The following is a 22937-nucleotide window of genomic DNA, read 5'->3' as shown; positions in this document are numbered from 1 at the left end:
GTCAAAGCCTATTACACAAAAGTAGAAAAGGCCACAACATTTTAGGGAGGTCAGAAATCTGCTGATGAGTAAGTGAAATCCCTCAAGCCTGCATTACTGAGAGGCCTTTAGACCAGCATCTCTCAACCTAGGCACTAGGGACATTCTGGACTAATTCTTTGTCGTTGGGAGACTGTCTTGTGCACTGCAAGATGTTTAGCATCGTCCCTGGCCTCTATCCACTAGATGCCAATAACACCCCCTTTCTCAGCTGTGACAACCAAAAATGTCCCAGACATTACCAACTGTCCTGGGAAAAAGCACCCCCTGTTGAGAACCACTGCTTTAGACTAGAATCCACTCCCAGAAGGGAATTTACAGGGAAGTCTAGCCAGGATGCTTTCCCACTCTCCCAGCTCTCCCCATCCTCCCTGCCTCTGAGCAGCATGGAGCACAAGGATGGTGGACCTATGGGCATCAAATGCCCGAGGAGACTGGCATGCCAATGGAATCATGACCCAGGGCCAACGTCACCAGGTGTAAATTAGGTGCTGGTTCCCAGCGGGCTCTCCTTGGGTTGTGCCAACCTCTCCTCCACATTACAAATTCATAGCTCTCTGCTTTGGAGATTCGAGGGAAATAGGAAGTGAACCCCTCTCTCCCCCCCAGGCTGTGACTCCACTACGTTCTGTGGGGACTGAGCTACTTGCAGAGGTGATGGGGCCCCTGGAACATGGGAAGACAACTTGACATTTGACTGCTCGGTTCATGTGGAGCTATCCTCGATTCTACATTTCTCTAGCAGGACCCGATTTGGGCACTGATTCAGGGAGATGGCAAGAAGGAAAAAAGAGAGGTGGTTTCCCCAGGGGGTATTCAAAAAAGGTTCAGGGGAGTTTATCCATCAGTCTTCCCAACTATTCGCTCATCTGTCTGCACACACTCACATGCCTTTCTCCCGGGTTCGCCCTCCTGAAGTGTATTGCGAGATAAAGTGTGGGGGAAAAACAAAATGTACAAGTCAACCAATTCCAATCTACAACCTCAGGGATGCCTTCCAATGCTTAGAGGGTGCCGTTGCTCCTTTTCTAAAGAATCATCAATGGGATAACATGGAATGCCTCTGTTAGCACAAGGAAATTGATCAAAAAGAAAAGAGCACCTATCTCCTCAAGCTTCCTTAAAAAAGTCTTTAAAAATAAGAAAGATGCTACCCAATGGCAAGCAAATGTCTCTTAAATAAGCCAGAGAAAGACAAGTATCACATGATCTCACATGTATGTTAAATCTTATGAACAAAATGAACTGATGAACAAAATAGATCCAGAGACATGGAAGCATGGAACAGACTGACGAATCTCAGAAGGAAGAGGGTGCAGGATGTGGGATATGGGAAGAGATTAACCAAGGAGCTTATATGCATGAATACATAACCCATGGACACAGAAAATAGTGCGGTAGGCTGGGGGGTGGGGGGGGGGTGGTCAGGTGGAAGGGGGCAAAGGGGGACATCTGTAATACTTTCAACGATAAAGATAAATTTTTAAAAGTAGTTGCATTGACATATAGTTTAGCTAGGATAGATGGGTAAGTAACATGGTGGGATTTTATCATCGGGTCAAGACTGAGTGCTGGGCCACCCACTTTCAACCTGTTGAGATTGAACTCAATGTTCAGATTATACTTTTGTCTGCTGTTACAGACACTTTCTAGAGTGTTACTATCCCCGGTGTGATCAATTCCTACAATATTTGTGGGAACCCCAATCTCTTCTCCCCTCCCGTTCCCATCAGTACGGGATTCTCAGGCAGCTCCACCCCAGGTATCTCCAGGCCCTCCCTATTTATCAATGCCAACTAAGGATTTGCCCTGACACCAGGGAATCACTGAAACGTTAACACTTCTACCCGCTGGAAGTTCAGGTTAGACAGAAGGGAGCTGAGGACAACTGGCTTACCTTTCCTGACGCTCTCTGAGGAAACATAGAAATTCCCAGGCCGCTCTTGACTTTTTTCTGCAAAAACTGTGAGATAAACAGTATTCTAGGTAAAAGCCAAATCATATCTCTTTCTAAAGGGCTTTAAAATGTCTTACACATTTACAAAAATTACCAAGACCTTGTTCAAAATTAATAATCATAATGACCTCACACCTTGGACTACTGTATGCATATTATTACATATTTACGTATTATTATTATGTAAATCAAAACTCTCAGAGGAGCAACTAATGAGCAGAAGTTGCAGGGATTAGGCGCTGAGGACAAACCAAACAGACAAGGTCTCAAACCCAGAAAGACAAAGCCAGATCATTACAGAGAAGGGTGATGTAAACGACATGTACTGGATCCCCGAATGCCTGAAGCGAGCCATGGAACACCTTGAAGCTTGCAAATAAAAGGAAGTGCCACTTAACATGTCAGCGAGTGGCATAAGACAGAACTCGGAGCTGTGGAACAGGTGCAATGGGCACAGCTCCAAAGGAATTTAGATGAAGTCACTCATGAGTGGCAGACCCATAAAGGCTAATAGGGGAAAACTTAAGTGACAAATGGCCACCTAGTGGTCTGCACAGTGGTTAAGACTCCCTGGGCTCTGCACAAGAGTACCTGGGTTCTAATTCCGGCTTGCACTTACGAGCCATGTGATCTTACACAGAGGCTCGACTTCTCCTGGCCTCAGTTTTGCTGTCTGTAGAATGAGAATGATAACAGTATCTTCCTTGTTGGGTTGTTGTGGGGATTACATGAGTGAATACATGGACAGTACTTAGACAAGTGCCTGGCACATGTAAGCTCTCAATTGTAGCTTTGATTATTATTATTCATATCTAAACCTTGAAATTGATGCTGATAGGACAGTAATACCTAGACATGCTACTTAACACGACTTAAATCAGTACAGTGCTTTACAGTTTATAAAGTAGTTCCCCGTGTATTATTTCATTTGACTCTTACAATAAGGCTATAGAGAGTATTATTATGCATTAATATGATATATTCATCAGTGCATGCATATATTATTATGATACCCATTTTGTAGATGAGGAAGCTAAAGAGAGTGCAATGACTTACCCAGTGTCCTATACTGTGCAGCTGGTAAATGTAAGGGCTAGGGCATGAACCCAGGTTTTCAGGTTTCCAAACCACTGCCCTTCTTGTCATCTCCTCTCTCCTTCCCTTTGCTTACCCACCGTTTCTTAGCAAGTCCGTTAGTGCTCTTTAGGAATCACCCATGCCCCTGTTCTAACTGCCTCCCCGAAATGAGCTGTGCCATCCACACCTCATCCTTCACCCATGGACACAGACAATAGTGGGGCATGCCGGGGGAGGAAGGTGTGGTCGGTGGAATGGAGGGGAAGGGGGACATCTTTAATACTTTCAACATTCACCCTCTGCCATTTAGGCCTATTTGCATGTCTCTTCATTGGTTCCCTTACAAGCAGATCTGGGACAAGGATCCAAGCACAAGTAGTCTATGTTCAAATCCTGGCTCTGCTATATGGTAATCAACCGACTTCTATAAGCCTCCATTTTCCTCATCTGTAAAATGGGTATGATAATGGTCCATACCTAATAGATTATTGTAAAGATTAAATGACATGCTCTGGATAGAGCACTCTTGGTGTATTTCAATAAATGTTCGCTATTAAGAATTAATAATAATAAGAGTTTCAAGAGATAAAAATTTAGCAGGATTCTTGTCTTGTGGACTCCCAGGAAACTTGTGTACCTCTGTCTTCATACTGTGTACGAATGCTTTCAGGGAGGCCAGAACTGAATCTGATTATTGCCCCTAGTCTAGTTCTGGAATCTGCCCCAAGCTCTGACCTGTCCCTTGTGGGTGGTTGGAGACCCTCAGACCATCTGAGTGATGCTGGTTCAGAAGCTAGAGGATCTAGGGACTTCCTGCTGAGCAGCCCTGAATATGCCCCTAGGCCTTATTCCCTGCCACACTTGCCTTTGGAAATGTACGGTTCATTGTCGGGCACCTGGTGAGCACCAGAAGCACTGGCCTCTGGCCTGGGCACTGGGACGGGGGGCCTGCTGGCCAGGTCCAGGGAAAAGGCCTCATCATCATCCACTGTGTGATAAACATCTTCCGGGTCATGATGGGACGGCTCCTTCTCCAAAGGGGCGATGCCCACATTATTGCCTAGAAACACAGTAAAAGGTGACTGAAAGCAGTGGTTGAGAACCCCATGCAAAGCAACTGAGAAAACACTGATGCCACCTTCATTTGCCCCCATCAATGCAGCAAAAGGAAGTGAGCTCTCGGCTCTAGCATCTTAATTTTACTGCTGAGACTCGGTTATCCATCCCATTAGAACTAAGGCAAGGGGAGTACAGCCCTAAAGCCCAAGGACACTTGGAACCAACCCCTGGGTCTGGGCAGCACTGTGAGGGTGGCTCGGAGGCCTCACCACCAACAGCGCCAGCACCCTCACCTTCAGCATCAAGATGACTATAGCAAACCCCTCCCAGGGACTTCCTCTGGGCCCAGCACTGCTCCAAGTGTATTACCCACATCATTTCCTTTGATTGTACAACAACGCTGAGGAGTAACTGTAATCATTATTCTCATTTTGCAGGTAAAGAACCTGGGGCCTTGGGGATTTAAATAACTTGCTCAGAGTCGCTTAGAGCCAGATTGGGGCCCAGGAAAACTGGTTCCAGAGCTTGTGCTCCTAACCAGCAAGCTCTACTGCCTCTCTCGCAACCTTCGCCGCCACTCTGCTCCCCAGTGACCAAAGGACTTAGGACTGAAGCTTGCCTCCCACCCTCTGTCCCTCAGATTTTCTCTGCCTCCTTCCCGGTAACAGGCTGAAATGCTCTGTGCTCAGACCCGAACACAAGGTCCTCTTGGCTTCGGGAATCTCAGCAGACCTGTATGCCAGCCACAGCTCATACATGAGAGCTGTGTGACCTTGAACATGTTATGTAACATGTTCTCTGAGCCTGATTTCCCTCTGAGACCTATGCACAGGAATACTGTGAGGAGAAAATGAGATAATAAAGGGAAAGCACCCTGCTCAGTGTATACTCATAGTAGGGGCTTTCCTTTCCCTTCCTTCTTCTCTCTAGCACCATTCAGCCAACAAATCTATATGAAATGCCTGATTGAGATGCAGGGATTAACGAAGCTTGGGTCTTCTTCCTATGGGAGTTCTAATCTAGTATTTATTAGGGATTTTTCATTGCATTTTCTGAGCTGTGGGGAGACTGCTCTTGACTTCCCCGTGATTTGCCTACTAATACAACTTTTCTTTGCTCTTTGCTGTCAAAACTATTTTTCCCATCCTGTGTTCTTAGCACCCTGTCTTCTACACCTATTTGACCAATAGACCCCACTATAAATTATAAATGATTGAACAGAGTTAAGGAATTAGTCATATAACTTAACACTTTCCACCTTTGACACCTTCAATAATGATAAGAAAAGAATAACAACAATAATACACCTTTATTACCTGTTCTAGTTCTGGCCCTGCTCTGAGGCCTAATGTACAATAACTCATTTAATTCTCACAGCATTCATCTGACTTTACAACTGGGGAAACTGAGATACAAAGGAGTTGAGTAACTTGCCCAAGTTTTTCCTGCTAACTGAGGAGGAATTGAGGCTGTGTTCTTAGCCACTATGCAATTCAGCCTCAACTTAATAATAGTGGTGCATATTCTCCTTCATCAAAGAGAAAGTAAATCAAATCTTATTTTTCTTTGTGTCCCCCAGCCCAACATCCACAATAGTGATTTGCTCATAGTTAGTACTCAATAAATTTTGATTAAATAAAAATAAACATGTGCATTTAAAAAAAAAAAGGTCTTGCTGAAGGCAACTTGTTTATCCAGATGAATTGCTGCAGTGGTGGGAATTTCTGGCCTCCTTGTAACAGGCTGATGGGAGAGCCAGTGGGGTAGAATGCCTTCAATCACCCATATGCCATGTACATGGAAGCCCATTCCTTGAGTGGAGCAACTTTCAGATGTAACCAGGCAATGTCTTACATGTGTTTTTCTTTCTCTCTTTTGCTTCTCTGCTCATAGCTACAATTTACCTTCTAAAAACTTGCGGATCATAGAGTCCTTAGTGTTCCGGGAGAAACTTTCTCCAGCGATTGGGTTAGATGTACTGGCCTGAAGCATTTCAACATCTAGAAGGAAAAGGAGACTAAGAGGTAATAAGTTGTTCTTCCACACAAGCAAGGAGATTTTTCAGATGAATATAGAAATTTTAACAAATCAAGAGATCATGAACCAAGAGATTCAAGAATTCATTAATCTATTCATCTACTCATCTATCCATCATACTTATCTATCCATTAGAGACCTGGTGCACAAATTCGTGCATGGGTGGAGTCACTCGGCCTGGCCAGTGATCAGGGCCAATCATGGCCATCTTGCCCAGTCCCAATCAGGGCGGTGGCAGCCAGCTGATTGGGGAGAGACCACAGGAGGTTGGCCATCCGGGAAGGGACCGCAGGAAGGCTCCAGGGCATGTCTGGCCCTCTTACCCAGTCCTGATCAGCCAGACCCCAGCAGCAAGCTAACTACCAGTCTGAGCGTCTGCCCCTGGTGGTCAGTGCACATCATAGCAACTGGTTGAGCGGTCGAGTCAACCGATTGGTCAGACACTTAGCATATTACACTTTTATTATATAGGATTCATTCATCCATCCATCCATCCATCCATCCATCCAACTACTCAATAAGAACACAGAGTAAATGTGGAGTATAAAGAAGAGCAACATTCACAATCCTCAGGCCCTTTCCTGGACCACAGGGCTCAAAAGGTTAGAATATAGTTTGAAGTTGAAGAGTATACAATCTGGTGAATTAGTATTCTTTGTAAGTGTGATATAAGGTATTGCATAGAATTCCTCATACAAATTCACCAGATTGTCTTTAACTGGTCCCCAAAGATCAAAGTAGTGAGGAAACAGTATATGTGTGTATAATAATGAAATTCAAACCATTTTTTCTGAAAGTTTACTATTCAACTTCAATCTACATATTTTGCTTAAGCAAGTAAGTCCTCAGTAATTGTGTAATATGACATAGTGAGTACAACCTCTTGATAATATCAAAGCTCTACTTTATTTTCTTTTTAATTTAATTTTATTGCTTAAGGTATTACAAAGAGTATTACATATGTCTCCTTTTTTTTTTCCCCTTGACTTTCCCCTAGCCTCTCCTACCCCCCAGTGTCTTGTGTCCATTGGTTATGCTTATATGCATCAAAGCTCTACTTTAAACACAAGGCTGAAATTTTACTCCAAAACACATATTTCAAAGTCATAAAGTACTGTACGGTTGGTTGCTCAGGTTTAAGTGGATTTACTGTGGTAACTGAATGGTTTTCACACAGTTTTCGTCTCCATGGGCTTATGCTTAATAGTGAAAGCCGAAGGTCAAGGTGCTTTCTCCTTGTAATGAACCAATTACATGGGTGACCTAAAATCCAAGTTCTTGTTTTGCTTTTGAGATGGTATTATTAGGATTTTGAGGTGGTACTATGTTGCTAGAAGTGGCTTTAACACATACATTCTTTCCAATTGTTGCATAATGTTCCGTTTTTAAATAAACCACAATTGATCTACTCTTTGTTGTACATGATTCCATTTTTTCTTTCTGTTATAAACAATGCCATGGTCACATATTTTAAAATTAAGCCTATTCTTTCAAATGCAAATGCCTTTTGAGTCCTGTGGTTCAGGAAAGGGCCTGAGGGTTGTGAATGAGGCATGGTCTTTGGTATCCTGGAGACCTAGGTTCAAGCCCTGGTTCTGACACTTACTAGCTCTGCATCCTTGGGCAAGCTACTTGCTATCACTGAGCCTCTATATCTCCATCTGTAAAGTGGGGATAAATAACAGTATCTACCTCATAGGAAGACTGTATGTGCCAATTGAGACAATGCTCATAAAATGCTTATCAACAGTGCCAGGCACTAGAAATTAGTGGTAATCATTGTCATTATATTGAGGTAACCTAGACAGTGTATTGGTTTCTTGCTGTTGTAACAAATTGCCACAAGCTTAGTGGCTTAAAACAAGAACATAACATATTATCTTACAATTCGGTAGCTCAGAAGTCTGAAATGGCGCTCACTGGGGTAATCTCAAGGTTTTGGCGGGACTACATCCCTTTCCAGGAGCTCGAGGGGAGCGTCTGTCTCCTTGACCTTTCCAGCTTCCAGAGGCTGCCTTCCTTCCTTGGCACCAGGCCCTCTTCCTCCAGCTTCAAAGCCAGCAGCGTTGGGCAGAAAGCTCGGCTGAACCAAGTCCTCCTCATGGCGCCATCTCTGACTTCTTCTTCCATTTTTAAGGACTCTGTGATTACACTGGACCCACCCCGATAATCCAGTACATTCCCTTTATCTTACGGCCAGCTGATAATTCCACCTGCAACTGTAATTCTTTGCGATGTAACCGAGCATATTCACAGACTCAGGGACATTATTCTGCTTACCACAGCTGGGACCAAATTATCAGTACCGTCAGCCTGGGAGTAGGACACACTCAATTCAAGCAAGACCATCATGTCCACAGAGGACTCAGCAGCCCTGGCCTGATACAGGGACTGGTCTCTATTGAGTCTCTGGATGTGCACTGCCTTCAATGAAGTTACCTGAAATTGATCTTATTGCCATTTATATTTTAAATAAAATGGTTCTTTTCATACCAAATTGAATGTAAATATCTTTGAATTAGACCAGGAACAGCAAATACATACATTGGCCTCCATGTCCCTATTCTATACTTACGGCAAACATTACTGATCCATCATAGCATCGTTCCTGGCCTCAGAATTCTTCTCAACACAGCTCCACAGCTACTCAATACCAGCTAACTGACACTGGCACTTGAAATTATGTTTAAGACACTATTACCATACCTATCTCAGGCAGTAAGTCCTAGTAGTAGTAGAAACTACCTTTACAATAATAAAGAAAATAAAAAGTCCCTCACTGAAGGAGTTCATGAGCAGCAATAAGATTCTCTCAAACTCTAAATTTGACAACCCAAGAGTACATACAACCAGGCACACCGTGAGCCACACACGAGTGACTGAAACACAGAAAATTCTGAGGTGCAGGGACCAAGGACATTTTGTAAAGGAAAGCAGGACAGTAAATCCCTGCATTCCTGGATGCTTGGGGTTTGTACTTCAGATTCCAAGTGCTTAACCTTCATCCCTCGCCAGTTAAAAATAAACTGAAATGTGCCGAAACCTGCTGGTCTAAGGAGAAAGCGTGACGTTCTTTCATTTCAGCGGAGAGGAAAGAGATAAAAACACAAGGAGCCTCCGGGGCCACAGTCTCCTCCGGGAAGAGGCAGCTGCGGAGTTATCCTGTATTTTACTGAGGGAGTCCATCAGAACGAACCCTTTCCCGGGAGGAAAGACGCATGAACAGATGAGAGGAAGCCTGGCAGGCACTTAATTCGGGAATCAGTCCAGAGGAATAATGAATTTGCAAAGAAGCCCAGGTGATACTCCTCATGGGACACAAATCTAGATTACTTAGCTGCAGTAGAAACTCCATTCAGATTACGTGTTGTTAATTTAATATAAAACCTAATCTGGGTACATAATACAGTAAAACGTCAGATACTGAGAGACTGTTCTTCTGGAAAAGCTCTCAACCCCTGAAAGCAGGCCAACGGAGTGTTGTTCCAGTATTTTCATGGCCAAAAAGAGCCTCAGAGGCAGGAGCAGCGTGACTGCCCCTTTGCAGGTAACCTGAGACCTGACTGGTTTCTAGGTGGAATCGATGCTTAGATTGACCATGTCAATGAGAAAGTCCAACCTTCCCATACCCCAGTGGAGATGTAATGGGAAGGAGACAGAAAGACAGAGAGAGAGAGAGGGAGAGTCACATATATACAGAAAGAAACAAAAAGAGAGATGGGGGAGGGAGAGTTGCAGTAGGAGAGGAACAGAGACAGAAAGACAGAAAGATAGACAGACAGACAGAAACGGGCAGAGAGATAGAGAGGAGGGCAGTCTGAAATCAGAGCAGCTAAGGAATGGTTGGCAATGAAAAAGAAGGGGCTAAGAGTGAAGGGGTTAGGAGAGGCAACAAGTTAAGTTCTGTGGGTTCTGATGCAGACAAGGGCTTCAATGCAGTACTCTGGCAAGCACAGACTCTCTGCCGTGCAGGAAGGAGTGCACGGTGGGGTGCAGTGAGCACCATGACTTGCTAAGTCACCCCACCATTCACCTCCATGGCTGCCCTCTCGGGCACCGTATCCTTTTCCTTCATGGCACTGTCACGGTTTGTAGCTATATATTGCATTAGGTGGGCTCTTTGTTTAACGTCCAGCTCTCCTGCTGCAAGGGAAGCTCTGGAAGGCAGGGATCATTCGGCTTTTGGACTGACTTCTGTCACCTGGCACGGCGACTTAACACACGAGGGGTTCGGTAAACACTGCTGAATGCATGAATGTGTGCGTGCACAAACCAACGAGGAGCACACAGATGAATGCGTGGAGGTATGTGGGCTTTGTGAGGGAATCGGGGCATCTCCCAAGCTGAGAAAAGAGAAGGGCAACTCGGGCAGCAGGAACAGCACAAGGGGATGTGCAGAGGCATGAAAGACAAGTCCACCTGGAGCGGCTGAGGAGTTGGTTCCACCCTGAGGAGTCCCCCACTCAGGACACCTAGCAGATGTCTCACTGCCACCTCTCGGGAAAGGGAATGTCAACCAACTGTTCCACCCCACAAAGTCTAGGATGGCTTCTTATTTCCTGGTGCTCTCAAAGTCAAGAAACAGTTGAGCACCTACTGTGTACAGCACTGTGGATAGCGCATGCTTCCTAGCTGAGGGAGGAGCAGATAACCAGAGAAGCGTGTACAGAAGCACAGCGCACAGTGGTCAGCATGCAGTGCCCAAGGAAAGCATGAGGGAGCACGTTGAATGATGGTGGTGAGGATTTTATCGTATTAACTTGAAAACATTCAATCCAGTAGCTTTCACTGTGTACCTATGCCCCCAACACAATTCCCTGCACATTTGGAGGATCAAAAAGCAACAGACATCAGGAAGTGCCCTGAGCCTCCCTTTGCCCTGCTGGGTCAGTTTCAGGCCTGGACAGGACAGGAACAGAATGAGTTCCTTGCTGGTAAGACCTCATGCCTTGCACCCAGCCCCCTGCCCCTAAAGCATTTATTGGCTCCAGCAGCCAGTGTCTTCCCGAGATGGGAAGCAGGGGGATGGCAGAGCCTCAGCGGCTGCAGGAAAGAAGACTCCTGAGAGTGCAGACAGGGCAGGCGGCACGTTCCAGAAGCAAATCAGTAACCACAATTTTGCTTACAAAGGCGCCTCCTTCAGCTGGGCTCAGACCTGACATGGCTGGGCTGCAAGGCCCTTCACTGTGCCCCAGCTTGGAGGGGACCTAGCTTGCAGAGAGGGGCTGTAATCGGAGAGCTCAGGTAAAGAAAAACTGGAGATGGCCTGTTACAAAGACGCCAGTTACCAAGGGGGTTGCTAAGGGCTAAGTCAGCTCTCTGCCACACACAAACTTGAGCTGCAGAACCCGGCGGAGGGAGCAGGGGTGCAAAAGAAAAGTTCAAGACAGGAGTCACATGAAGCAGAACAGCCTTTCGGATGGATTAGGGTGACTGCTGTGAGTTTAGTTTCTAGGAGGGAGATATTACACATTTCACCTTTTGCCCCTTTCCCCCTTTGAAGAAAGGCAAGCCTCTGAGATATTTAAGCAAAGCTAAATCCACAAGCATATTACCTTGGAAACAGTTGAACAAGGGCCTCCCAGAAATGGTTCCTGAGGCCTTAGTACCCAGAGCCTCAGGGAACCTTTCCAAACAAAGTGTATTACCTAAGTCAGAGGGCCACCAGGACCACCGTATCATTCTCTGAGGCAAGGGCAGGGGCAAAAGATCAGGAGACAGTGAAAACACCCAAAGGGAGGTGTGTCTTGATTTTCATTTAGTGTTTGCATAAGCTTGACCTTAGTGAAGACATTTATTTCTTATATAGTAAGGTGAGAGTGTTGATGGTTTAAATCTGTGAAATCTTGAACAAAAAATTCTCAAGAGAATTGGGAGCAGAGTTGAAGGTTTGATAATATAGAAATGTAATTGCCACCTGGTGGCAGCATATCTAAACTAAAGATCCTGAATGTGAGAGGGTGTGTGCGTGTGTATGTGTGCATGTATGCTTGCAAGCGCGTGCGTGTGTGTGCATGTGTGCATGTGTGTGCGTGTGCGTGTGCACTCACCCACACAAATTCAGGGGGAAGGACAGATTGGAGTAGAATCAAAAATCTCAGGGTCAGAACCCAACCTTGCTCCCTAGACCCCCTCCATTCAACATTATGAGTTTCCCTGACAACCTTCCTACTTAGTGTTTGTTTTAGACTCCCTTTGGAGAAGAGGGCCCCATTACTCTCCCTTTTCCAAAACTCAAGTCAGAAGAGGCAGATTTGTCCCAACACAGTTAAATGACGTCCAAAGCCGCGGTAAGGAGCTGACCTAAAGCCTGCACTCCATGTTTGTCCTGAGAGCAAGTGAATGAATGAAAGAACACTATATTCCTTAAAATGTTATTTGCAGGGCAGAAGTGATGATGCATGGTCTCTGGCTTCCCAACTGGGCAACACTTGCTCTCCAAATGTTCTTTTGTGAAGGGGTCTCTGTCCCAGATTGGAAAGGACTGTGTCTTGGCGCCCCCCTTGTCTTTCCAACTCCAGGAGAAGGGAATAGCTGAAACCCAGTAGATGCTCCAGAAATACTTACTGGGTACATGGAGATGTATGGATGTGCAAGGGCAGGGGGCACCAGAGGCTATGTAAGCTCATGTCTGGGCCGTAGAAAGAGCAAGCAGGAAGTGAAATAAGCCAGTCAGAGGAGGACAAGTATCACATGATCTCACTCATATATGGAATCTAATGAACAAAATAGATCCAGAGACATAGAAGCATAGAACAGATTGCGGAATCTCAGAGGGAAAGCGGGGGAGGATCGATAGGGAGAAGCGATGTATGTATATATGCATAACCCACGGACACAGACAACAGTGGTGAAGGCCTGGGGCGGGGGACAGGAGGCAAGGATCAGTGTTTGGGGAAAAGGGGACCTATGTAATACTTTCAACAATAAAGATTTTTTAAAAAGAAGTAAGACCAAGCAGGGCTGCAGCCACTAAATGGTTTTTCTAAAAGAAACCAGGACTAAACTTCATGGTGTTGGATGGAAATTTCTGGCACAGAATAAAGAATATGGTCCTAGAGACAGAGAGACCTGGGTTCAAATCTGGGCTCCAACAATTGTTAGACTTTGGGAAAGTTGTGTAACCTCTCTGTGCAGCAGTGTCCTCATTCATAAAATGCAGGTTAATAACACATTCTTGTACAGGTGCTTTAAGGATTTGATGAGATAGAGGATAGGGATGGTGGGGGTGACACCCTCTCTCCTCACTTCCCTGCCAGGTCACGCTCTTTCGGAAAGAGCTCCCACCAGTCCTTCCATTCCTCCCAGTCAGGTGCTGAAAGGGAGCTTCTACCACTCTCTCCCTCTTTCTACCCCCTCCCTCAGAGGAGTAGCCAATCTCACCAGCAAGCACCTAACAACCGTTGGACCACACCTTCCAGGTGCTGGGTTTGCAGGGTCAAGGGTGCTGCTAGTGTCAGGGTCTGCCTCTGGCCCCCTTATACGCCCACTCCTCCTGTTGCAAGGCATCCTCTTGGTGCCTGCTTGTCTATTCATGGGTGGGAAAACCAGGCCCACCTCTCTGGGGGCCCAGGGCCCTGCTGTCGTCTTCTCAGGTTGCAAGTTGGCAATGCTCAATCTAGCCCATTCCAGAAAACCCTCCACCAATAAAGCTGATACGTTGATGGGTATTTTGTCTTATCTTTCTTCAATCTATTCATTACACCATAGGAAAGGAGAGTTAAGTCTTAGGCAGTGTCTTGAGTACTTAGCACTGGAAAGCAAACGGTGGTGACATATTAAGAAGGCTCTTAGAGGGCTGGGGGCAGGTGCTCTTGCTTCAACCCTAGTGTGTACACTGGAACCAACATGACTTAGACCAGTGGCTCTCAAGGGGAGCGGCACTGCCCTCTAGAGGGCGTTTGGAAAATCGATGAGAGTGTTTTGGGTTGTCTCCATGATGGAGGGACATTATTGGTGTTTAGCAGAACAAGGGGGAAAGCTACTGGACACCCACAATGTGCGGGACAGCCCTGCACAGGAAGTGTTTCATGTCCCTGATGGCTTTTAAATATTGCCCCAGACATGCAGATAGGCTAAAAATCTGCTTATGATACATATTTATACATATGTGTGTCTGAACGTATGTGTTTATATTTTTATTTAATATTAGAAAGCACAAAGAAAGGTATGAACAAATATACCCACCAAACTATTACAAGTGCTATAATGATTTGGTTGGGTAGAATTATATGGACTTTTAATAACAACTCAGTTATATATTTCTGTTTTGTTTCAAGTTTTTATAAAAATGTATTACTTTTACAATGAAAAGAAAATAATTAGTGTAACCAAAAATGGGCAAAATCTGTTAAGCAATTTACCACAAAAAAGCATGTTCTAGAGATATATTTTGAAAATAAGTTTATTATATACCAATTCAATAAAATCCGGCTACCATAAACAATCTGCTTATCATTTTCTGAGCCCTAAAAGCAAACTTCTTTGTATATAAATACAACTTGTATTTTTGTATGGCTTTAGTATGCACTGAATTTTCACCATTTAGGAAAATTCATGTTCTGATGCCAACACTGTTGGCAGTATCTGAGTCCCCGATGCAATAGATACATGTCGGTCAGCACGTGAGGCCGAACATTGGCAATGATTCTGAGCACAGGCACAGTATCCAACTATCCCATCATGTCCTCCTGGGCAGGCACGCCTGAGAATTGCCTCTCTTTTTTGTTATATCAGTTCTATTTTATATTTCTCATTCCTATTTTACTTAGGGTGTATATTTGATTTCTAGGTGATATTATATATGAAACTCACATCAGGGTAGTAAAGGGGGCATTCATAGAAAATTATTTACTGTAAATAGGGCCCGTGGGGACTGACAGGATTGAAAGCCACTGTTTTAGTGTCTCAGATCACAAGGCAATGCCTTCATCAGCTCTGACTCCCAGGACCTTGCTGAAACTTCCAGTCACGCAATAGCCACAGCAGAGGAAGTTTGGAGAAGGATTCTGCTTGTCTCAACACATGATGGCGGCTCTAACTTTGCATAAAGCAGGATCTTCATCTCTCTGGGGTCAGGTGGCAGTCAGCAGGGACTTCCCCCATCCACCAGAGTGAAGAAAGCCTTTTGTCAGCAGAAACATGGAAGCAGAACTGGGCTGTGCTACTTACAGAGGTCTTCAGTGGCGTCGGGGACGAAGGCGGCCATGGACTCGTACAGTTCCTCATCACAGCCCGGGTTGAGAGAGCATTTCATGAGCAGGTCTGTGGAAAGGTGGGCCATGGACTCATACACGTCGTCGGCCTCCTCCCCTTGCATCAGTTCCTCTTTGATGTGACTCTTCAGCATGTCCACAGTTTCCTGAAAGAGAACAGGGGACCCACAGGCACACTGAGGCACCCCGAGTGGGCTTGTGACTGGCAATGCAAAGGCTCCCATGGGTCAGGGCTTTGGCCCCCAGCACTAAGCACAGACCCACACATCCAGGAGACTCTCGTGAAGATCCAAAGACCAGACGATACAAATGTACAACCCCCTCATGAGCACCTACTGTGGGCCAGGTCCGCTGTTGGGTATTTGACTGGACATTCTACGTCATTCTTTCTACCGCTGCTTGAGAGAGACGTGACATTCTCGAGTTCACAGATGAGAAAACCAAAGCTCAGAAAAACCTACTGCCTTACCGTACACGGGGCCTGCAGTCCTGGCTGCTGAGCTTCCCACTACTCCCTAGTGGTTCCTCAAAAGGGAACAAATGGCACGAGAGGGTGTAACCCTCACTGACGAGCCACATGGAGGTTCAAATGGGATAAATGGGCTGTAGCTAAGGTGTGCTTGCACTTCTGTGTAGTCAGAGTCCCTCAGGAACCTCATTCACTAGTCCCCGCTCCTGCCGGCAGACTGCTCCAGAGCCCTTCTCCAAAGTGCCTCCTCGGCTTTATACCCTGTGTGCCAGGAGAGATGGTGGGGCCGGCTGCCCTCTCTCATCTGGTCTCTAGGTGACTGTGAAGCCGGAGAGCTGGCTTCTCTGAAACCTCTGCACAACTTTTCATGGTAAGAAACTTCAGTGTTTCACAATCCTTATTTCAGCATCAACCCACAGAGACACGCATTTTCATCATCGCTGCCCCGAGAGAGCGAATCTGCTATCGACACTCCGTGTTGGTTTCCTAATGAGACCCAAGGAGTGGACCAGGTAGCAGCTGTGAGTGTTGGAGACTCAAGGTCTGGCATTTGGTTTTGATTTGGTGGAAAGAGGAAATGGGACAGTTCTTAGAGGTCATAAACAACACGAAGGGACAACCTTTTGGTACAATGCTGAAGATGCATTGGTTGAAGGGGATGACAGCCAGAGAACAAGGGTGAAATGAGAAATGTGAGCCAGACTAACTTCAGTGCAAGCTGGACATGCATCCTCCAACCTCCCTGTGACATTCAGTAAGTAGGATAGCAAGCCCCGGCGTTGGCAGAAAACCAGGTTCAAATCCTAGCTCCACCCTTACTAGTGTGTGACACAAGGCATAGTTACTCCATCTTTCTAAGCCCTGTTCTTGATTGTTAGAGGGAGAGAACAATATTGTCAACTTCAAAGGATTGTGGTAAGGATTAAAAGAGATCATGCATTTGCCAATCAAATAAATGTAATAGGTAGCAGTGATTACTATGAACACAGTATTGTCCTTAATAAAAACTATTGGCACGGGAATGAAACACTGCATTTTATACATTTGTGACTTCAAAGTAAAGCTGAGTAAACACTCCCAGATTGTGAGCACCTGTAGCCCCATTTATGTCAACGATGCCCCAAACAGGCATTCAGATTATTCTATTCATTCAACATACTTAGTCACCCCCAGACTTTGGAAAGACCCCTCTACGTGCAACAGCGAGTCATTGTTTTGTAGACTGTCAAATACAGAGCAGAGTTCAGTTTCTGGGGCGGTGTTGGGCTCACTCCTGTCTGGAGATAGAGAGCCAGACAGGATTGTGTTTATTGTTCCTTTTGAGGTCACAACCCTATTCCAGAGGCCGAGGTATTCCTACGTCCTGATAATGGAGGAAAACAAAAAAAAGGGTAGAGTCAGGGGGAAGGGCAGCTGCCTCTAAGACAATGGAAGCAATCCTGGGTATGGAATAAAGTCTAGCCACGGGGTGAGATTACACTCAAAGAAGGACCAGAAGTCGTGATGAAGTGGGATCTGAGGGTCCAAAACCAGATGAGCAGATAAGCTGGGCATATCTACCGTAAGACAGGCAGAGGCTCAGAAAGAGACGAGCTGTCAGCAGAAGGTGGGACTTCACGTTGGACGTCCTGAAACCTCAGGTGCAGAGTTTTATAGTGTTTTCTGCTGAGAAAGGAACCAATCCTAACGCAGTACATCTGAGCCTGATGGTGGGAGAGGCAGCTGGGAGCATCCCACCAAGGTGCCTTGGAAGTGGGTGGGGAGGTGATTGGGGAAGAGGAATCAGCATCAAACCTTCAGTGGATTCATTCCACAAACGCCTCTTTAAATTCTTTAAAGGTGGGCCTCGGCACCTTACCTATCTTGTTTCCTTTTATCCTCAAAATAACATATGGGTAGAGCTATGATTATCTTCCTTCTGAATACTAGGAAACTGAGGAGAGAGAGCGAGAGAGGGAGAGAGAGAGAACACACGATTTGTCCAAAATCATGTGGCTGACAAGTGTTAATATGGGAACCTGGACTCAGGTCCATGTGACTCCAAGGCTCTTCTTTTTTTATTCTCATCCAAGGACATAGTCATTGATTTTTTTTAAAAGAGAAGTGGGGGGAGAGAGAAATGTTGATGTAAGAGAGAAACATTGATCAGTTGCCTCTGCACATGCCCCCACCGGGCCAGGGATTGAACCCAAAACCTAGGTATGTGCCCCAACTGGGAATAGAACCCACAACCTCTCCGTGTACGGGATGACACTCCAACCCACCCAGCCATACCTGCCAGGGCTCCAGGGCTCATTTCTTAAGGCCACACGTACTGGCCCCGCCAGAAGAGCCACACGAGGACATGCTAGAGATGAAATCTGACCATGTCTCTGCTGAAAAGGCAGCCCTAGGACAACACAGTGCATTTCCAATCCTGGGGCCTCTCCCGCCTTGACCTTACCACGTATTCGTCGATGAACTGCCGCAGGTCCCTGAAGCCATGTTTCTCGGCAATGGTGTTGGGGTAGTGGCCGTGTTTGTTGGCCACACTGTATGCTTGTAGGGCTCCCGGGCAGGTGAGCAACAAAGCAGTGAGGTTCTTCAGTCCGTACTTTGCAGCAAAATGCAACAAGGTGGGCAGCTCTTCATCCCTCTGATCTGAAAAAATGTCCAGGAAACTTAATGGGCAGATAACATTGAAGGCAGAGGGCACCCTTGTTCTGGGATTCGAAGCTGGCATGCCTAATATGGCATCTAGCAGGCACTCAATCGTTACTTCTTGGTTGATTGACTTAACATCTGACAACTTCCTCAGGGCATCACTGAAGATTATGCCCTCAGATGACAGAAGAAATGATATTTTAATTGATTAGAAAATCTAATAATACCCTACCTTCTTTCTCTAAAAGGATCAGAGAATCCTGAGAAATAATACTAATGCAAAATGTGATTTTCTAAAGGTGTAAATAGCAGCCACAAAGTACAACAGGAACCATGTTTTGACCTCCTCTGCAAATTTCAGGGTATTTTAAAGCAATCGTTTTGTGCTTTAAAAAAAAGAAGCAGCCTGGCCAGTATGGTTCGGTGGTTGAGTGGTCAACCTATGAACCAGATGGTTGTGGTTTGATTCCTGGTCAGGGCACATGCCCAGGTTGCAGGCTCGATCCCCGGTAGGGGATGTGCAGGAGGCAGTTGATCAAGGATTCTCTCTCATCATTGATGTCTTTATCTCTCTCTCACCCACTCCTTTCCTCTCTGAACTCAAAAAAAACATCATATATATATATATATGAGTCCATCTTCATAGCTCTTATTCCAAATTTCATAAAGTATGTCAAGTAATCCTGAGTATGTTGCTTAGTCTTTCCCTGGGTCTTAGTTTTGAACGAGAAAGTATTTCCAGACAATCTTAAAGGGAACTAGAAAGATTAATGGGATGGTATTCAGTAAGGTCCTTGTTTAAAATAGGTTTTGAATGTTCCTATTAATGCAATGTGAACTCTAAGTCGTATGTTAACCTCTGATTGGTGAGAAAGTACTGCTGAGAGTCACTGGATTCCCATGACTCCCTCTACCTACTAATAACTGAATACAGCAAGTTAAATTCAACCAAGAAACAGACACAAAAAAATCTTTTTTTGGTCTTGTTTTCATAAAAGTTGACTTCTAAACCCAACAGTAATATTTAGACAGACAGATAGATAGATGATATATGTATCTATAAATACACATATATGTTTCTGTACATATATATAAATATATACATGTTTTTAAATAAGAAAAACCTAGCTACCTGTTCACCAGGATATGATCCTTGGGATGAAGGGTCTGAAAATGTCCCCAGGATCCCACATTGTCAGGCTATGACATACTCCTTCCTGAGCCCCACATTTAAGAATAGAGAATATTAACACCTGCTGGAAGTGATGCAAGAACACTCCATAGCAGGACAATGGGGAGAGGCAACGGGAGATTGCTCCCAGGAGAAGGACTTGAAGGCAATCTAACCTCATCCTGTGGTTCTCTTAGGCTATGAAAGGATGGAACACAGGCAGAGGGTAGCCAGGACGCGGGTCCCATTGTGCAGTGCAACTACGGCATGAAGGAAGAGTGGTGTCCACAGAAGCACCATCAGAGGCCTCCTGTCCAACGTGCCACGCACCCTCCCCATGCAAGTGGTTCTCCCAGCTCCAGCCATGTCACACATGCACCCAAGACTGCTCCTTCCTCATCAAACAAATACTTGTTTTGAGCCTACAGTGAGCCACCAAGCACAGTCCCAGCCCTCACTGAGCTAGCGAAGAAGACAGACACAGCTGAGGAGCACTAGGACATTGGATACCCAACATGCTAGGAAAGCCCCAGCACATAGATGAAACCTACTGAAGGTTCCAGAAGTCTTCCTGGGAAAGTGCAACCTAAGCTGCTATGTGGAGACGAAGAGAATTTAGCCAGGCAAACGGCAGTCAAGAAGAACCGGAAGAACTGTATTCCCGAGTCAAGGTGGCAAGAGGCAGGGCAGAATTTTCATTAGGTGAAAGGAGTTCATACCTTCTGTAGAGCAGAGCGCAGAAGCCAAGGGAGCGAGTAGAGAGAAATGAGAGCAGAAATGCAGCAGGAGCCCTTGGGAAGAATTTTACAAGCAAGCTGAGGAGTTTGGACTTGTGAACAAAGGGTTTTTTAGGAAGGGGGTGTGGTACTCAGATGTACAGTGTGGAAGAATCTCTGGCTAGCCAGTGAGGAATGAATGCTTCTCAAAGGAAGGGCTGTAGAGCAGGAAGCCCTCAGATGTATGGGTTGACTCTATGCTGAACAAGCAAACTGGAATCACCCACGGATGGCTTCTTGAGGTTTGACTGTTGACTTACTTGTCATCATATCTTCTTCTTCCAGCTGGTTGATTCCAAAGAGGTGCAGTCCACTTGCGGGGATGTTGTTCTTCAGGGACTCAGTGAGCAGTTTATCGAGTGTCTCTGTGTTGTAGGGCACAATTTTAAAGGCCTGAATACAAAAGTGAAGACAGTCAGATTTTAAATCAAGCTATCCCCACCCAGCAGATTCAAGGCTGATAAACCAGGAGCTGAAATTACATGTCCAGAAGACTCAGGTTTCCTTTCAACATCTTTACCTGACACATGAATTCCACAGGATTCGCAGCATTGGACAATAAATTCCCGATTTCTTCCATGTCAGTGTAATAGCTGATACTGGCTTCGCACACCACTAAATCCCCGGAATATATCTTCAGAGAAACATTCCCAGATGAAAGGGCTGAACAGAAGAAAAGATACTATAAAAGTGCCCAGGAAGAACAAGTGTCCAGGGAAAAGTGTTTATGGATTCGTCTTAATGGTGAAGAAATTAATTGGGGGCTGGAAGAAAGAACTTGGAGGTGAGCTGGGGGTGGGGAAGTGAGGGAAAGGACAGAAACAGATGAAGAGCAGACTAGCACATGACAGGGCTCAGAGTCAGAGGAATTATTCTCATTGGGTCTGAAATTTAATTTTTGAATGATTTTCATGTTTGTTCAGTACTATAGGTCCAGTGCTACAATAAATAGGAAGAAGAGTTGAATTTAAAGCAATTTATATAAAGGCCAGTGGTTGCCAGAAGGTGGGAGGGATCCTGGTAGGTGGCACTCCACACTTTGGTCACATCTGGCCAGTAGAACTGATTCACTGCGCTGCTGTCATTATATGAGCTCTCTCTGCGTGCTCTCTTCTGCACCACAGGAAGGGGTTTTGAGGGGAAAAGAAAAAAGTAAAAATACCCCAACCACAAAGATTCAAGTCATAAAAGAGGAAATGCGACAAGTAGAGAACATGGAAAAAATTCAACCTCACTAGTAATCAAAGAAATGCAAATTAAAACAATGGGCTACTTTAAAAAACATATCAAATTAGCAAAAGTATTTAATGATGATGGTGATGGTATAGCAAAATAAACTCAACAGTAGCAATATTTCAGAAAGCATTATTTTCCAGGATCCTTAAAAATACCCATTATTTCAGAGATTCCATCTGGAGGAAATAATCCTAAATACAAAAGGAAAAAAACATCTGCTAGCTAAGGATGCTCAGTACTTATCATAATTTAAAACAATAAAAATACAATAAGAAATCGGAAATTATATAAATATGCAACAATGAGGAAATGAAAAATTAAAAGATAAGAGTTATTTTCAACTGAGTGTCATGCAGCTTTAAAAATTATGGTTAGCTCAGCTGGCGAGGCTCAGTGGTTGAGCATCAACCTATGAACCCGGAGGTCACGGTTCAATTCCTGGTCAGGGCACATGCCAGAGTTGCGGGCTTGATCCCCACTGGGTGGCGTTCAGGAGACAGCTGATCAATGATTCTCTCTCATCACTGATGCTTCTTTCTCTCTCTCCCTCTCCCTTCTTCTCTGAAATCAATAATAAAAATATTTTTTAAAAAAAAGTATGGTTATAAGATATAAGTCCAACACAAGGAACTGGCTTTATAAATTATGGTGCATCTAAACAATGGCTTACCTTGCAACCAGTAAGCATCATGTTGTAAAAGAATATTTATTAATGTGGATAATGGAAGTGGGCTACGAGACAGTATGAAGCCATGTACATAGATGTGGAAAAATACAGAAACCAGTGATTTCCTTTGGGGTGGGCATATGGGTAATTTTCTACATACTTTCCTTTATGGTTACTTTATTCTTCATGTCTTCTGTATTGAACACACATTATTTTTGTAACAGAAAATAAATGTGTTATAAAATGGAAAGTTATCCCCTAGCTGGTTTTGTTCAGTGGATAGAGCATGGGCTCGCAGACTGAAGGGTCTCGGGTTCGATTCCAGTCAAGGGCACATGCCTGGGTTGCCGGCTTGATCCCCAGTAGGGGGCATGCAGGAGGCAGCAGATCAATAATTCTCTCTCATCATTGATGTTTCTATCTTTCTCTCCCTCTCCCTTCCTCTCTGAAATCAATAAAAATATAAAAAATAAATAAAATAAAATGGAAAGTTACAAAGTCCATGTAATAGCATGGGGAGAGAATAAATCTAAGATTACATAAAAAGAACAGAATATCAGGTAAGAGATACTACTGAAACAACTATGTTTT

The 22937-nt window shown here is 44.8% G+C and overlaps 1 protein-coding gene across 1 annotated transcript in view; it reads right to left on the bottom strand.

Moving 5' to 3' along the window:
• Positions 1 to 22937, bottom strand: part of PIK3AP1 (phosphoinositide-3-kinase adaptor protein 1) — a 97320-nt gene that overhangs the window by 19483 nt on the left and 54900 nt on the right. The window contains exons 5-11 of the mRNA XM_023754831.1: positions 20964 to 21106; positions 20704 to 20836; positions 18297 to 18493; positions 15341 to 15530; positions 6037 to 6132; positions 3939 to 4133; positions 1937 to 2002 (exon numbers count right to left, since the gene is read on the bottom strand). Of these exons, the coding sequence (XP_023610599.1) occupies positions 1937 to 2002; positions 3939 to 4133; positions 6037 to 6132; positions 15341 to 15530; positions 18297 to 18493; positions 20704 to 20836; positions 20964 to 21106 (1020 nt within the window). The remainder of the gene's footprint in view (positions 1 to 1936; positions 2003 to 3938; positions 4134 to 6036; positions 6133 to 15340; positions 15531 to 18296; positions 18494 to 20703; positions 20837 to 20963; positions 21107 to 22937) is intronic.

The sequence above is a fragment of the Myotis lucifugus genome, unplaced genomic scaffold (assembly GCF_000147115.1).
Source record: "Myotis lucifugus unplaced genomic scaffold, Myoluc2.0 scaffold_66, whole genome shotgun sequence".
Taxonomy (NCBI): domain Eukaryota; kingdom Metazoa; phylum Chordata; class Mammalia; order Chiroptera; family Vespertilionidae; genus Myotis; species Myotis lucifugus.
The sequence above is the reverse complement of the archived record's forward strand: the minus strand, read 5'-3'. Positions and strand labels throughout refer to the sequence as shown.